Source organism: Phyllostomus discolor, chromosome 1 (genome assembly GCF_004126475.2).
Source record: "Phyllostomus discolor isolate MPI-MPIP mPhyDis1 chromosome 1, mPhyDis1.pri.v3, whole genome shotgun sequence".
Classification (NCBI taxonomy): Eukaryota; Metazoa; Chordata; class Mammalia; order Chiroptera; family Phyllostomidae; genus Phyllostomus; species Phyllostomus discolor.
In genome coordinates, this window is record NC_040903.2 from 184,526,202 (window position 1) to 184,543,304 (window position 17,103).

The window sequence follows — 17,103 nt, forward strand, 5'->3', positions numbered from 1 at the left end:
GCTCCATCCCCTTCCATGTACCATTGGGCTTAACTATGAGTTCAGCATAAATGAAGGATGGGAAGGGGTGGGAAGGTGGTAGAGTGGTTTTATTAGAAGGTAAGAGCAGTCAGCCTAAAAGATTATTTGGAGCCTGGCTAAATCCATCACTGAGATTCTGAACCAAAAACTGCTCCGAGATCACCAGTAACACTGGATTCTGAGGTTGCCCTTTATTTCTGTGTTACAATTGAGTTCCCAACTATCAGACTTGAGTCATCATAGAAAGAAATACACAGCACTCAAAACAACTGTATGTAATTCGCACCCACTCACTCAAATTGTGAGGGCCTGGGCTGCCTCTCAGCTGCCGCAGTAGTCCCAGCAGTGATGAGTACCTTGCTATGCACACACTAGAAATATCATATCATTGTAAAGAGCAGTTGAGTATAACCAAACAAATAAATTATTTAGTTCTTTAGGTTCTTACCTAGCTTATGCCTTCTTTGGCTTAGTATAAAAATCAAAACTCGGGTATTTGGAATAAAGTCTTGCCTTTCTGGTTTAGTAAGTATGGTTCTCAGCGGGTTTGCTCTGGGACCTTTGGCTGTCAGGCTCAGCAAATTAGGTAGCTTCTTTTTCCTTAGGGTAAATATTGTTGCTTCAAAATCCCTCTTTCCTCCATTTTACCGAGCTAAGGTGGTTGGGTACTTTGAACTGTTGGATCCTCTCAGGTGACGACCACGCAGACCAGGTTGAGGAGCATGGCTGGTGTTCAGGAGCTCAGCGGGGAGTGCTGTGCTCCAGCGCCTAGATCACCAAAGCTTTGAATCGACTTAGATTTGTAGGTGAGGGAACAGAGGCCCAAGGAGGATCCAGTTACCCAGGTAACCAGGTTGCAGACATACTGATTGGGAGTCGTAGGTATAAGGGCAGGGGTGTGTTTGGGTAAATGGGGTGCAGTATTTGGAGTGCGAGAGGCCCAGCTTCAAACTGAGCTCTGTTCCCGGGTGACGGCGTGATCTCCCACCCAGTACCCTACCCCCGCCCGCCCCGCGGTCCTCGGTTCCTCCTCGGTCCGCCAGCAGCGGTGCGAGGCGTCGACGCGCCGCTCCGCAAGCCGGCGGCCCTGCGCGCTGGAAGCCCCGAGGCCCGGGACGGCGCCGCGCCGACGCCCGCTGCCTGGCGGCCGGCCCGGCTTCCCGCGCCCGCCGGCCCGCGCCCAACGCTCGGCTCAAGGGTCGCCCGCGGCCGGATGCCTTGCGTCCGCTCCCTCCTCCGCCTCCTGGCGGCCCTGGCGGCCTGTGGCGCCGTCGCCTTCCTGGGATACTGTGTTTACTTCGACTGGAAGCGGCGCGGTGACCCCGCGTTCAGGCGCCGCCTGCGGGACAGTGAGTCCGACGCCGGCGGAGGAGGGGCGGAGCGGGCGGGCGGGCCCGCGGGTGCCGCAGCCACCGAGGGGCCTCGGGGCGCGCGCCGGCGGCCGGATGGCTGCCAACCAGCACGTGCCACGTTGTGTTTGCAGAGAGAAGAGCCCAGCAGCAAAAGACCGAGGGTCAGGGCGCCCAGGTGAGGTGCTTAGGGACGCCGAGGTGGAGTTGTAGCGAGTAACCACCTCCCCACCCCCGCACCCCATCCCTACCGGTGCTGGTCCTGGCTGTGGCTCAGGGTTGCCCTGGCTGGTTCCTGAGAGGACACTTCCGAGCCCACTTTGAGTTCAGGGTTTAGTTTTTACTCTCGCTTACAAAAGAAAAGGAAGGAATGAAGATCCACTTGGGGGTTATGAAAAGGCAGCTATACAACCAGGGTGTCCAACCCTTTGGCGTCTCTGGGCCGCACTGGAAGAAGAAGAGTTGTCTTGGGCCACACATTAAATACATTGCCACAGGTGATCAAAAAATCTCATAATGTTTTAAGTAAATTTACGATTTTGTATTGGGTCGCATTCATAGCCATCCAGGGCTGCTGGGGATCGGCGGGCCACAGGTTGGACACCTGCTTGAAAACGTGGTAGAAACAGGTGCTTTTCATCGGAAGAAGGCAGAGGAGCCTCTGCCCTCCGACTTCAGAGCCCACCCGACCGAAACCGCGCGGCCTTGGGCAGTGCTCCCTCTTCTGTCCCGCGGCGCCTCTCTAGCTCAGAAGCGGAGCACATCCCCTCTTCCTTCAAAACGGAATTGATTAGTCGTTTTCAAAGATATCAATAACGCCCTGACCGGTGTGTCCGCATTGGTTCGGCATCATACCATAGAGTGAAATGTCGCTTGTTGGATCCCTCGTTAGGGCACATGCCTGGGGTGAGGGTTCAGTCCCCAGTAGGGGTGTTGACTAGAGGAAACCTTCAGTGTGTCTCTGGCATCGATGTTTATCTACTTCTCTTTCTCCCTCCTTTCCCCTCTCTTTAAAAGTAAATAAATAAAATAATTTAAAAAGATATCAATCACAATCATCTTGGGTGGCCCAACTTAACTAACTCACATAGCTTTAAGAGTGCTATGGAGGGTTCTTAGGTTCTTCTATGAATTTTCAGGAGGAGTTAAGTCTTAACCTTCATATTCAGTTGATCCGTCAACACCTGCCTAGCTGAGAGCCTCCTATGTGTGAGGCATTGTCCTAGCTGTGGCAGAGCCTAGCAACAGGGGAAAAGTGACTCCCAGTGTTAACAAGAGCTCAAAAAAAAGGAGGATCATTTTCAGAGCAGAATTATCGTGGAGAGAGTTCTGCTTACCTATTGCTGCTTTAAGGCACTGTGGCTTAAAACAGTATCTGTTTTGCTCCTGCATTTGCAATGTGAGCAGAGTCCCGCAGAGACTGCACCTTCCTGCCCCACTCAGTTCCAGGCAGGTTGACTCCAGGACTGAGCGCTGGGTCATCAGGAGGCTCACTCCCTCACATGGCAGGCATTTCATGCTGGGTGTCCATTTAGCAGGGACTGTTGGCCAGAACATTTGCACAAGTCCTCTCCATGTGGCATGGTCTTCCTTGAAATGTGGTGGCAAAGGAAGAACTGGAGAACCATTTAGGGGTTATGAAAAGGCAGCTCTACAACCAGGGTGTCCAACATTTCCGCGTCTCTGGGCTGCACTGGAAGAAGAAGAGTTGTCTTGGGCCACACATTAAATAAATACATTGTCACACATGATCATACAAAAAAATTCATGATGGGTCCCCCAAGGAGCAAGCAAATGTGTGTGTGTGTGTGTACACCCACCTTGAGGCCTGCTCAGTTTTAAGGGAAGACGAAATAGAGTCCACATCTGATAGGGGAGGCAAGCTTCTGGAGTGCAGGTGGAACTGGGAATATTGCTGTGGCTGTCTTTGGAACACGCAGTTCTTCACAGAAGACTTTGGAGGAGAGGTGGCATTGATCTGGGCCTGGAAGGATGTGTTAAATGTGGGTCTTGGTTTCAGGCAAAACACTATTCAGAACAGAGTGAACTGCACCCTTACGTAAAGGTGCAAAGGGGGGGGGGTGGTCTGCTGGGTCTATTCAGTAAATCAATTTGACAAAGGAGTCACAGTGGGGAATAGTGGGAGGTGAGGATGGAGAGCTAAGTAGAGGCTGCATTAAGGAAATTAAGGAATTCAGATTCAGCGAGGGAATTACTGAAATTTTTTGAGCAGGCATTCTTTTAAAAAAAGGAAATAAAAAATTGTTCAGGTTAGATTAATCAGGCAGGAGTGTGCACGATGGATCAGAGGAAGGGAAGAGCAGTTGCAGCGATACAGGCGAGAGGTAACACAAACCCCCGGCTGCGGTGGTGTCAGTGGAACTGATGATGAGGACATGAGATAAATTGTCCAGGAAGAATAGATAGTTTGTGCTGACGAAGGAAAGGCTCACGGAAAGGCAGGAGTCAGATTTCTGGGGTTTCGGGACAGAGTCACTTAGAGAATAAAGGTGTAGTTGACATAGTTAAGGAAGCAGGACAGTGAGTTGCCAAAGAGCTGGACTGAGAGTTGAGATGCTGTTCCTGACGTCTCTGACTGGGGCCGAGCCTGGTTCAGCTCCACACCCCCTCCATCATTGCTCTTGGTGGTGGTGGGGCTGGAGGCAGTTACAAACGACTTGTTTGTAATATGATTTGATTGACCTTGTCTATTTTTTTACTTTCCATCACCTGTTCAGTGCCTAGAACAGTGTCTAGTACGTGGTAAGTGCCCAGTAAATATTTGTTGATTACCGTTGTTTATTTTAGGTAGCTTGTGCAGAGGCACAGATCCCGAAATCCCAATATTTAAGGGGTGTTGTGGCCAGAGAGATAGCTGAGTGGTAGTTTGGTGTCATATTGTGGAGGGCTTTAAATGTCAAACTGGAAAGTTTGGATATTTTTCTGTTGTGGTGGATAACTAATGATGGTGACTTTATTTCAGACAATGGATGCATTTTTTTTTTTTTTGAGGGTGGAGTAGAGGAGGGAAGTTGAAGTCTGGAAAAATTTGTGGGTGGCAGTCCAGATGACAAATAGTGAAGATCTGAATGATTTCAAATGAGGAAGAGACAGACGCAGGATTTTTCAAATGTTCTTTCTATAATCATCATGACAACTCTGTCCTTGTAATTTTTTTAAATCCTCATCTGAGGACATTTTTTTTTTCATTGCTTTTAGAGAGAGACAAAGGGGGTGAGGAGGGAGAAAAGGAGAAAGAGAAAGAAACATCAATGAAAGAGAGAAGCACCAATTGGTTGCCTCCTGTACCTGCCCCAACCAGGGATCAAACGTGCAGCCTAAGTATGTGCCCTGACTGGGAATTGAACCTGCAACCCTTCGGCTACTTGATGACACTCCACCCAACTGAGCCACAGTAGCCAGGGCCATTCTTCTAATTTTATAGACGAATAAACTAAGGCACAGAGAAATTTCCCTTTCCATCTTTTCTAGGGTTTCCCTTCCCACTCACTCTCAGGCCCTTATACTTTGCCTAAGTATGATCCATGGACCATCTGCATTAGATTTGTCTGTTAAAATATAAATTATTTGACTCAAGGGCCAGAAGTTCTGACTTGGGAACTCAGGGGTAGGCCAAGGGCTATTTAGGCTTTGATTCTCAGACTTTAGAATTTATCAGAATCAGCTAGAAACTTGTTAACATGCATATTCCTGGGCCCTGCTCCTAGAGATTGAGTCAGTAGGTCTAGGTAGAGCCCAAGAAACTGCAGTTTTAATAGCTCCATCAGCTGATTCTTTGTGAAACACTGCCCTCAGGTTCTGCCTGGTTCCCTCGTCTCCCTGGAAGCGCCTTCCCTTCTCCACAGGTGACCTCAGATGTACTACTCTAGACCCAGGGTCCCGAAGTTCATCTACTTGCCAGACTATTGCCTAGATGCTCTATTGGCATCTCATCTTAGTGTGTTCAGAAGTAAATTCATCATCTCATCCCTTGCCCCTGCTCCCCCGTGGTTAACTTGTCATGTTCTTTGGTATCACTAGCCTCCCTACTGTGACCCTGCCTCCTCCTGCTTACATTCCAACTTCATCCTCCACAATCAGTCCCCAGTTCTTATTTTTCTATGCTCTAAACTCACATCCTATTCCCTTTCTATTTCCATTGCCTCCACACTAGTCCGGGCTTTTATTACCATTTACCCAGGCTATTGTAGTGATTTCCTAACTTGTCTACCTGCCACTGTGATTGATACAGTTTCTAAATGGCAGCTCTGAATATGTAACTCTTTGCAATAGCTCCCTGCTCTGCCCCTGTGAGACCAGTCCCCCTTAGCTTGGCACCACAACCTTCTGTAGGTGCCTTCCATACCGAGGGCATCATTTTCCTAAGGGTTGCAAATAACATATGGTAATTATCATTGTTGCAATATTCACCCTCTCATAATCCAGATAGAGGTCACTTGATTTCTTTTCCCTGCAGTTTTCCATGGTCTGTAGTCTTTCTTCATCAGGCTTTCACTGAGCTTCTTCATGTCCCAAATGCTATCTTTTCTGAGAAGCTTCCCCTGCTTCTCCAACCAGATGCAGTGTCTCTGTACACTGAGTGCCAGAGGATGTGGGACTTTATTGTTACTATGTTATTGATCTTTTTTAAAGAATGGAATTAATTGTCCTTTTTATTGAAATTATTGGGGTGACACTGCTGATGTGCTATGTCTTCAATGTGCTTGCCCCTTCCCGGTCAGGCTCTGGGCTCCTTGGGGATGGGCACAGGGGACTTAGTCTCCTTCCCTATCCATCTCTCTCTAGCGAGGCTCATTCTTTAGTGCTCATTAACTGTCTGTGGAATGAAGCCTTTGATTGTTATTGACCATTAGCATATTTGCTGATAAGAGCTTAAAATATGACCCCCTTCCCCAGGCTCATCCCATTTTAGAAAGAGAATTCTTGGAAAACAAACACAAAAACCCTCTGGACGTAAAAGGCTGAAGCTGAAATGACTGGCAGTGGAGTCGATATTTGGGCTAGGGGTTGCTCACTCTACCTTGAAAGACCAGCCCTGGGCACGGGACCAGTGATGTGGCGTCCTGTGACCCTGGTCACCTTCATGAACCAGGCTGCGGCAAACCAAAGCAACCTTCCCGACACCAGCCGCACTGCCAGCTCTCCACCACGCCCTTTGCCAAATCAACATGCAATGCTAATACCCCAGGCAAGAAAGCAGTTTTGCAATGTACAAAGCAACCTTTGTTATAGTTAATTATGGTAGGATTTCTTCTATGTGTACTTAGTAAGCTGAGCAAAATATGGATGAAGTATTGCAAGCATCTCAGCCTAACCTGAATATGACATGTATTTTTTTTATCACCTGAAATTGTACTCCATTTTAAGAAAACAGTGTAAATGTTATGAAGAACAACTGCATTTGTCATACTTCGGATTTAGCAACTAGGTTCAAGATGTGGTTTTTAAAATAAAAACTAAGTAGTTGTGATTAGTAACCATATTCCTGACACTCATTACTCATTGTTAAATCTTTTGTGAATCTTAGTTGTGGGATCCAGCAAGGAATGAAAAATTGCAAGAACTTTTTCTGCAAGAGGTACTAATGGGAGAACTTTGGTTATCCAGAGGTAAGAATGTAAACATTCTTTTGTAAGCAGTTATTTGTGGTAGTTTATGTTTATTTATTGATTGGTATCTATGTCCAATAGTTAACTAGCTAGATGTGTGTATGTGTGTTTTTTTTTTAAATTTTTTTAAAGATTTTATTTATTTATTTTTAGGGAGGGAACGGAGGGGGAGAGAGAGAGAGAGAGAGAGACACACACACACACACACACACACACATCAATGTGCGGTTGCTGGGGGTTATGGCCTGCAACCCAGGAATGTACCCTGGCTGGGAATTGAACCTGGGACACTTTGGTTCCCAGCCCGCACTCAGTATGTGTGCTTTTTTAATAAGATTTCATTGATTTATTTTTAGAGAGGAGAAGTGAGGGAGAAAAAGGGAGAGAAACACCAGCTGGTTGTCTCTTACAGGCCCCCAACTGGGGATCTGACCCGCAACCCAGCATGTGCCCTGACTGGGAATTGAACCAGGGACCCTTTGAATCACAGACTGGCACTCAGTCCACTGAGCCACACCAGCCAGGGTACTAGCTGTGTTAATTGATGTACTTCAGTTTAAAGAGAACCTGTGCCAGCATCTTCACTGCACCACACTATCCAGTTTCAATGTGTTATATGTCAGTTATTGCTCCAGTTTATGCTGCAGTCTTGAGGTGCTAACAGAGGAGCAAAGCCAAATGCAAAAACACCTCATCTATTGTCAGGTACAATTCTGAGTAAATGAACTTTCCAAACGACTACTTATAGGAATCAATCTCTAAAAATTTTTACTGCTTTATAAAAATTTTCCTATCTTCTTAGAATATTCTTAACAATACACTTGTTTTTGATGATAAAACCATTATGAATGGCCATTCTTTTCCTGTCTGTTGTAGTGATGCCTGTAGGGATTACTTTGCACTGAATGGCATGACCTGTATTTTGAATTATAATTTACCCCCAGCCAGTTCCAGATAGATTAGAGAGAAAACACAGTATTGTCAGGTAAAATGATGGTAGATAATATCGGTGTTTTATAGCTAGTACATATAATGACCATGTTTTTATCCTGGTGTTAAACACTAGGAAGGAACATTTTGGGGGTGGGGCTTCTTATCTAAGGGGTAAATGATGTTGCTGGACAAAGAGCATTACATCCATTTATGTATCTTTTTTTCACGTGTTACAAATTCTCTTGCATCTCTCATCACCTATACCTGTTTTTGCTTCAAAACATTTTAGTCTTTTTTTTTTTTTAAGATTTTGTTTTTCAACCTGCATTGAAGAGAGTAGCACTCTCCAGGATTTGTAAAGATAAAAAGGAAGTTAAGATCCTGGACAATCCACAGTAATCCCCAAGGTTGTTACTTTAATCTGTGGCTTAAAACCATGATAAAGGCCCTGCCCAGTGTGGCCCCACTGGTTGGGCCTTGTCCCACTTAGTGAAAGGTCACTGGTTCGATTCCCAGTCAGGGAACGTGTCTAGGCTGTGGCATGTCCAGTCGGGGCATGTGTGAGAGGGAACTGATCCATGTTTCTCCCTCTCTCCCTCCCTTCCCCTTTCTCTAAAAATAAAATTTAAAAAATGGATGAAAAACATGATAAAGGCTTTGAGAAATTAAAAATATATTGCAGCCATTCAGAATTATTGCACATTAATCATAGTTTGAAATTTTAGTATTTTATTCAGTACTAATCTTTTAGGTAGTTTTATAAATGGACTAAAATATCTATTAAATATTAGTGACAACAAAATGAATACGTAGAACTGACTTAAATGATATAAACAGGAGTGACTTTACACAAAGGTAATGAAGTGCACAGGCCTCTTTAAAGGTGCTGGGAGGGATCCTACCCATTTTGTATTCATAATTTTATATTTTCTTAAATAGGCACCCCCAAATTATATAAACTAGGACCTCATGAAACCTTGAGTAATCCCTAGATATGGATACTCCCTGGATATAAAAGCAATTCAAATAGAACCTTTCAGCTTTAACGTTTATTGAATTGGGATAGTATAAATATGGAGAGGAAAATTCTGAATATTAAATCAAAAGAAAAAACATTCTTTTACATTTTATTTTTATTCACTGCTTAAGAGCTATCATGTAATAATTTAGACTTTGAGGTGAGTATGTTACAGATATTGAGATGATTAAAACAGTACTTGCAAACTTGTTTTAAAATCTTTCCCTTTCAAAGGTGGTAACATTTTATCTGTGAACCCCTAAATTGATTAATTAGCTCTTTAAGGGTTATGTTACTTTTGTATTTTACTTCTGATGCAGTTCTCAGTCTTGGTTGCTTATTCTTTAAATCCCCACCAAGTCCTAAACCAGTCAAATCAGAATCTCTGGGCGTGGACCCTAAGCATTATTTGTTAAACCTCCCTAGGTTTTGACAATACAAATCCAACATCGAGAACCCGTATTCCAGTGCAGTAACTTTTCACCCAGTTTTCTGTAATCCTTTTCAGTTGTCTCCACCTGCCCCTGCTACCACCCCCAATTTTCAGTACTTGGTCGTCGGGTTGTACAGCTCTCCTATAGCCATTGCAATTGTGGCGATGTCTGTATGGGGCCGTGGAGCCAGGGATTTGATTGAGTGTGTTGGTCGACTTAATTGGTCAAATTGTTTTTGTGTTACATTAGTTCCATCAACTTGAGAGCAGTCACTTACATCTTTTTCTTTAAAATGCTCAATACATCCAAAGTGTTTTGACTTAATGCATCATTTTCATAAAGCTTTAATTTTATTAATTTAAAATAAACATTACAGTGAAATACTTCATCTAAGAAATAGCTTCATTAGTCCTGGCCTGAGAGTGCAGGTGGTTAGTGTTGTCCCCATACACTAAGGTTGCAAGTTCGATCCCTGGCCAGGGCATATACAATGAATGCATAAGTGGAATAACAGATAGATGTTCCTCTCGCTCTCTCCATTCAACTTTTAAAAATGTTAATAAAAATAGCTTCTTTACATGCCAAAGAAAAGTTACCAAAAGCCCAGCAATGAATGTCTTCCTTTGAAAATGTAAAATTAGCCCTGGCTGGCATGGCTCAGCCAAGAAAGTTGCCGGTTCAATCCCCAGTCAGGGCACATGCCTGGGTTGTGGGCCTGGTCCCTGATTGGGATGTGTTCAAGAGGCAACTGATCAATGTTTTCCCCAACTCTTTTTCTCCCCACGTTTCCCCTCCCACTAAATAATTAAATAAAATCTTTAAAAAATGTAAAATTAGGTGTCTACAGACATAAAACCTTAAGTTATAAAACCTACATATCAACAGGGCTTTTTGTCTATGTATCTAGGTTAGGTCATGTCTTTCTCAGTTTTTAAGCTTAGTACAAATCTTTGGGGAACATTTCTTTCTGTCCATCATGCACTTTTCATACAACCACGTATTTCAACCAACAAATGGGAAATTCATTTCAATTAATAAGAATCTAATGATATTTAACTACAGAGAAATATATTCTATCTCCTAACTAGTTATATTAAATGTATGTCACCATTTCAGTCTCTGTTACTGCCTAACCCTGGAAGAGATGCAGCACACAGTAGTCCCCAGGTTCATTACTGATCTGTGGGCTCGAGTACACAGAAACAGTCAAGTATGTGTGAATGGCCTGAAGCTTTAATTAGCTTTGAAGCCTTACATCATTCCACTGATCTTTGCCTCAGTTTCCCAAAACAAGGAAGTGAGACTAAGTGATTTTATGTTCTAACTTGAACAGAAATTCTTTAATTTCTACTCTTCACAAATTTTCATTCTTAGTTTATAACGAATCATCTTAAAACTCATTTTAAAATTTTACTTTAAAATGACAGTTCATATTCTGATTTTCTTCTTCCAGATATATAATTCATGTTACACTAAATCTTGTTCCAACAATAAACTCAATTTTTAAGAAGTGTTTAGTCAGAAAAACAGACGTTTTATGTACAATTTTAGCAGTCACACATGTAAAGAAAACCTGCCTATGTCAATTAGCAGAACACAACCTTTGAAAGAACTAATACCCAAGTTGCAGAGTATTTCCAAGGCAAGAATGTACTGTTAAACAGTGAGACTCCTTACTGTGATTTGGGTCATAAAGTTACTCATATTTCACCTCAACCACAGTGGATCTAACTGGCAGCTCAATACTTCCGCCCACGTTTATCCCCTTTATGAGGTTTGTTTCCTTAGGCTTTATCTTGACATGCTTTTTAAGTTTTAATGCTTGGTGACTTCTTGGTAAAAATAATACATATTTTACAGAACATTAAAATTTTGCTCTGAACTTAATCTGTTTCAGGAGAGCACAGAATGGGGGTTGAACACCTCAGCAATGCCCTTTTAGTGTGCAGGCAACCGAGGGAACTTCTGAAGGTCTTTAAGCACACACTGCCTCCCAAGGTGTTTGAGATGCTGTTACACAACATTCCCCTTCTTTGCCAGGTGAGCATATATTTAATTACCTTCGTGAAATGGACAGAATGACTATATTGGGCTTGAGTACACAGAAACAGTAAAGTATGTGTGAATGGCCCAAAGTTTTAAATGAGCCAAATCTCTTATTTTTTTTATTGCTTTTCTTGCCTTAAGGTGAAACAAGTCAATACTTTCCTGTTTCTTTGACTATAATGTATTGGACATTTTGTAGAGTATTATACAGGTTTCAGCATTTCAGTTTTAAAGATAGCATTGTTAATATTTTGTCTTTGCACTTTAAAAAGATGCCACAGTTATTGGCTGACTGTCATGTCAATGGAGGCCTTTTAAGTGGCATTGTTACTTAAATGACCTAATGGCTTAAAAATTAGATGTAGCATAGAAAACAGTAAATTATCAAAGCAGAACAACACTTCTACTTTGTGTTAGTATGACAAAACATAGGTATCACTTTGGAAATTTAAACATACAGGCTAATTAGTGTTTTCTTAAGTACAACTTGAGTTTGTTATCATATGAAATCCATTCATAAGCAGTTATTAATAGGTATTAATCCACTTACATTTACTAAGCTGCTTGTTATGCTTACGCATCAATTAGGATTTCCTAAAAATGCTTGTTTTAGGACTCACTCAGCCACAAGACACTACTTTAACTTTGGATCCCTTTTTATTGCACTGATTGCATGCCAGGGCTGAGACTATGCTGTTGTCGGTCTGGCTCAGTCATTCACGTTCTCATCTTTTCACAAACACAGACTCCGCTAGAGCCTCACAGCCAGCTCTCAAACATCCCCAAGCTAGTCTCAGGTGGGTTGTTTCCTGAGGATATGTGTGAAAATGCAGCTAGAATAAGAATGTGTAATGCCCACCCTGACACAAGAAGTGAGGCAAGAAAAGGATCGTGCATTGAAATGATTAGCAAGTAACCATTTTATGTGTTCACCAGCAATTTGAGGCAGACATGAATGAACAGGAATACTTGGAGGATGATCCTGATTGAGAAACATTTCAACGTATCCACAGTCCAGTCAGAATAATATGGTTCTATACAGTAAAAACAACTGCCCAGTGACACTTCCATTTATTTTACTTTTAGTAATAAAAAATTTCTCTATCTCATTCATGATTGAACACATATTTTGCTTTAAAATTAATAGTCACAACTGAAGAAACATTGGTTTATTTTTCTAATCAAGTGACTAAGCTCCTGAATAATAAGGCCTCAACAAAGGTTGCATCTTTCTATTTTCTTTGAACCTTCTATTTTGATTATCCCTGGTAAATAGCAATTTTGTTTCTCCAGTGGTTTCCATTTGCCAGACAGTCATGACAGATGGTTAACATGGTGGCCGCTGCTTTCAGGGGATTCTGTCAGATGAGTCCTCATTTCCAGAGCAGCAGTGTTGGCAGGCTTCGATGGACAGTCTGTCCTTCAGGGCTCTACCGTGGCTGACTGAGGAGTCCTGCTTTGGCTGCCAGGGCTTCGTTTTGCTGAATATGATATTCCTGAAACCTCATGGATATTCTTTGAGTCATTTTTAAATATTTCTGTAAGCAATGTTCTGAACAGGTGGTCTAGAATTAAACAGAGAAGATGGAAGAGGCAACACAAATTATTAATCTAAAAATGCAAATTATTAATCTTAAAAAGTGCATGTATTCAGACCCTCCTGGTGTGGCTCAGTGGATTGAGTGCTGGCCTGCAAACCAGAGGGTCACTGGTTCGATTACCAGTTGGGGCACATGCCTGGATTGCCCACCAGGTCCCCGGTGGGGAGTGGGGGCATGTGAGAGGCAATCACACATTGATATTTCTCTCCTTCTCTTTCTCCCTCCCTTCTCCTCTCTCTAAAAATAAATAAAATCTTAAAAATAAATAAATAAATTTTAAAAATTCATGTATTCTAAAAGACCAACCAGTGGGTACTTTTCTTTCAATGTGCCTGAGAATTAAATGGTATTAATAAGTAGCAGGTGACCGTAGTTTTCAACTGTTAATACAAGAATTAATACAGGGAATACCTACAAGTTTGTAGGCCTTACAAACAATGCTAAGTCCCTTCAATCTGGACTAGATTTTCTGCAGGTATGTTTTAATATTAACTGAAAGCCCACATCCCCATCTCCTTATTCTGATTATTAAACTAGGCCCAGTAGCAAGTTAGTTCCTTTTAAATGAGAAATTCCATCCTTAATTCTCAAACTTTCACTTTTTACCAATAAGAATATTACACCCAGCATCTATCAAACTTTGTCATTTGTTTAACAAGTATTTATTTATTGCTGGTTACACGTCAAGTTCTCAACATGAATGTCTATTAGTACCTTCCAGTGGAAGAAGTTGTATCACCTTAAGCCAATATATAAATATTCTGGTGAGGACATTAAAAGTTATGACTTCTACTAAGCTTGGGTTCTCAGAGTCTACCTATGCAATATAAGCCACCAAATTCAAGCTTTGCCTTTTCCAAAGTTAACCTGAGTTCTCAGGGTAAAAAGCCATTTTCTCAGAAAAGCCATGTCAGGTCTCTCTAGCTAGGTCACCTTGACTGAAAGCTAATTAGTAAGACTGTCTGCAATGGGACAGTAACTCTGCAAGCCCCACACATCTTCTCTGAAAAACAGTGTGCCTTGGTTCAATGGGACTGTCATACTCGGTTGGTGAGCATTATACTCAATGCTATGGGTCCTCGGCGGCTTCAGTTCCCCCAAGCAATGGAACATAAAAGGCAGTCAAAATTCCTGTAATAACTAGGAACAAGCAAAATACCTAGGGGAATCCCATTTAAATTGTTGATCACAAGCTTAGAGAATTTTTAGTGGGCAACACTTTTCATACCTCTTCAGGTTTTACTTCTCTTGTTGTGAAGTCTTTAACACAGTCCAAAAAACAGGTTTCTGTAAGTTTATTGTAGGTTCCAAGAAATTCTTTAAACTACAAACAAAGTAGAAAGTTCTTTAATATTTGGGGCTTTAAATAAAACAAAGATGTTTTGAAACTTTACTGAAGTTTGTATTTAGGCAAAATATACAGTAATATTTGAAATCAAAGGTTCTTTTCAACTTCGAGGGGTGTCCAACCTGTGGCCCGCAGGCCACACACAGCCCGGGATGGCTATGAGTTCGGCCCAACACAAAATCATCAATTCACTTAAAACATTATGAGATTTTTTTAGTGATTACGTGTCGCAGTGTATTTAATGTATAGCCCAAGACAGCTTTCTTTTTCCAGTGTGGCCCAGAGACGCCAAAAGTTTGGACACCTCTAACTGAGCTACAAAATATAGTCAGATATTCCTGCTAAATATTTTTTTCCTGGGTTATCTGAAAAATAAAATTATTTTGTGAGATTACTGACTGACGTGGTTGCATCCAACAGTGCCTTAAATGTTTTGCAAAATGCTTTTTCCTTAATTATAATACCTTACCTGTTTTATCTGATCAGTTTCTGGCATTTGTGCAGCCATATTCTTTCGGTATGTTTATTAGTCACCTGATTTAAAAATAAAACATAAAAAAGTTTGTCAATTTGTAAACAAATGTTTTTAGGCTCGCTAAATAGGTAATCAAAACATGAATAGTTTATGAAATAGAACTGAAACAAGTCTACCTGAAATACTGTTCATATTTTATGAATTTCTAACTGTGTATGTAATTATATGTCACTCCCCCAATCTCTCACATCATTAATGACAACAAAGAACCATACTTTAGAATTAGATTTTTTAATGCTAATATTATTTATAGGACCCAAAGACCCTGTCTATCAAAATCTCCAATTTTAAGACAATTTGCTCTGTTACCTTGCAAAAAAGCCACTTGTTAAAGTCCCATTCCTAGTCGGGTTCTGAGGGAAACCAAGAGATCGCTGTTGTCTTCCTATAAATGCTTAACTGTTCCACTGGTTGCTAACAGAACTTTGACCTATGCTACTAATGTTCCTTTCACTTACTCTATGCAAATGCAAAATCCTATTAATTGTTAACAAACACCATCCCAAGTTATCAATCAGCAACCCAAATGAAAGATATTCCGAGTTCTAATAGACTCTAATATACTAGAAAAGGAAGTTAGAGGTGTCGTACATTCTGCAATTCAAAAAGGGCAATCACTGTAACAGAAACTTCTAAACACGTGACACTTATGATCTGATTGGGGGCAACAGGGAAGTGAAGATAAGGAAGTCATAAAAGCCTTTCTGAATTACTGGGATTTCACATATCCTAAATGGAGGGCCCAGGCTCAGGTAATTCAGATATAAGAATGTATCCCATTATTTATTTACTCTATCTGGCTAGTTCTAAGAAGGAAGAATATCTTATATAAAAGATTTGTATAAAATAAAGCTGTTTAAAATAGAAATTAGAAAGCATGTAGAAGATAGGATAAGCAAATACTAATCTTGTACACTGTAGACAACAGAATTTCTATGCATTATATTTAGCTTTGAATTTCATGATTACCAATGCAAAAAAGGCAAACTGGATGAGTCATTCTTATTGACTCATCAATTTTTAAAGTTGCTCTGTAAAACATAAAATTTTTATGAAGCTGTTATAGAGATGAAACTAATTAGGAAATTCAAAGTGCTACCACTGTGAAAAAAATTTACGTTCTCATTCAATTAATGATTATAATCAATGGTACTTCCATTCTAGCATCTCCAACCACGTATACACTGTCTGCTCTTTTGCATTTAGTCTTCTCTTCTCTTTCTTCATTCTCTTCTAAATTAGTATTGCTGACATTTTTAAGTTATTTTTTCCATATGTAAGGGAAAACATCAGTTCTTTTCTATCTTCTATGCTCGTCCCAGTTGAGGCGTTATTGCCCATAGTTATCTTTGAAGTAATGATTAATAAAAAGTATTGGGTTGGCCAAAATGTTTTTCCTGTAAAAAAGACACGTTTTCATTTTCATCAAGAACTTTAGTAATTTGGATATTTTGAGTATGTTGGCTATCTCCTATGTGGTATAATGTTGATTGTTCTCAACTAATGTTTTGATTTGATCACTATCAGCTTTAACTGGTCTACCTGACGTGACCATGGAGCACTGCCCAGAGAGAAATCTCCAGCATAAAACCTCACAAACCACTTTTGACATGTTTGATCAGTCACAGCACCTTCTCCATACACTGCACAAATCTTTTGTTGCATTCAGTTATGTTTTTACCTTTCTTGAAATAATAAAGCATAATATGCCGAAAATTTGCTTATTTTCTTCCATCTTCAATATTAAAATGGCTACACTAAAAATTCACCAATTTTAATAAGTTAAAAAAAAATACATGCTGATAGCCCTGGCTGGTATAGCTTAGTGGATTGAGCTCGGGCTGTGAACCAAAGGGTTGCTGGTTTGATTCTCAGTCAGGGCACATACATGCCTGGGTTGCAGACCAGGTCCCCACTAGGGGCCATTGTGAGAGGCAACCACACACTGATATTTCTCTCCCTCTCTTTTTCCCTCCCTTCACCTCTCTTAGCTGTCACAATATAATCTAACAAAATTGTTTCGAATGATGTTCAAGATAATTTAAGAGCTATTAGATCTATCTTACGGAAAAAGTCAAACAAACTTTTTGGCCAACCCAATATAATTGCCTGCATTTGTGAGAATTTTTGGTTTAGTGGTTACAGAATAATCTTTTCTACTAAAACTCTTCTATCTGCTACAGACAGT

General features: G+C 41.2%; 2 protein-coding genes across 6 annotated transcripts in view; one reads left to right on the forward strand and one right to left on the reverse strand.

Annotated features, from left to right (window-relative positions):
- Window positions 1-12,540, forward strand: TOMM20L (translocase of outer mitochondrial membrane 20 like). The gene is made up of 5 exons (XM_028505645.2): window positions 1-1,370; window positions 1,505-1,548; window positions 6,919-7,000; window positions 11,283-11,425; window positions 12,368-12,540. Exons 1-5 carry the CDS (start codon window positions 1,235-1,237, stop codon window positions 12,419-12,421), a joined length of 459 nt encoding a protein of 152 aa, XP_028361446.1. The 5' UTR covers window positions 1-1,234; the 3' UTR covers window positions 12,422-12,540.
- TIMM9 (translocase of inner mitochondrial membrane 9) overlaps window positions 11,510-17,103 on the reverse strand; it is an 18,459-nt gene continuing 12,865 nt past the window's right edge. For all 5 annotated transcript variants that reach the window (XM_036010457.1, XM_028505647.2, XM_028505646.2 and 2 more), the window contains 3 exons: window positions 14,850-14,914; window positions 14,261-14,356; window positions 11,510-12,996 (listed from right to left, as the gene is read on the reverse strand). In XM_036010457.1, the coding sequence (XP_035866350.1) occupies window positions 12,862-12,996; window positions 14,261-14,356; window positions 14,850-14,888 (270 nt within the window). In that variant the 5' untranslated portion in view covers window positions 14,889-14,914 and the 3' untranslated portion in view covers window positions 11,510-12,861. The remainder of the gene's footprint in view (window positions 12,997-14,260; window positions 14,357-14,849; window positions 14,915-17,103) is intronic.

Excerpts from the sequence above, each read along its gene's own strand:
- TOMM20L (XM_028505645.2), top strand. The coding sequence starts at position 1,235 with ATGCCTTGCGTCCGCTCCCTCCTCCGCCTCCTGGCGGCCCTGGCGGCC. Across the intron at positions 1,371-1,504 it reads CAGGCGCCGCCTGCGGGACA|AGAGAAGAGCCCAGCAGCAA; the intron begins GTGAGTCCGACG and ends TTGTGTTTGCAG. Across the intron at positions 1,549-6,918 it reads CCGAGGGTCAGGGCGCCCAG|TTGTGGGATCCAGCAAGGAA; the intron begins GTGAGGTGCTTA and ends TGTGAATCTTAG.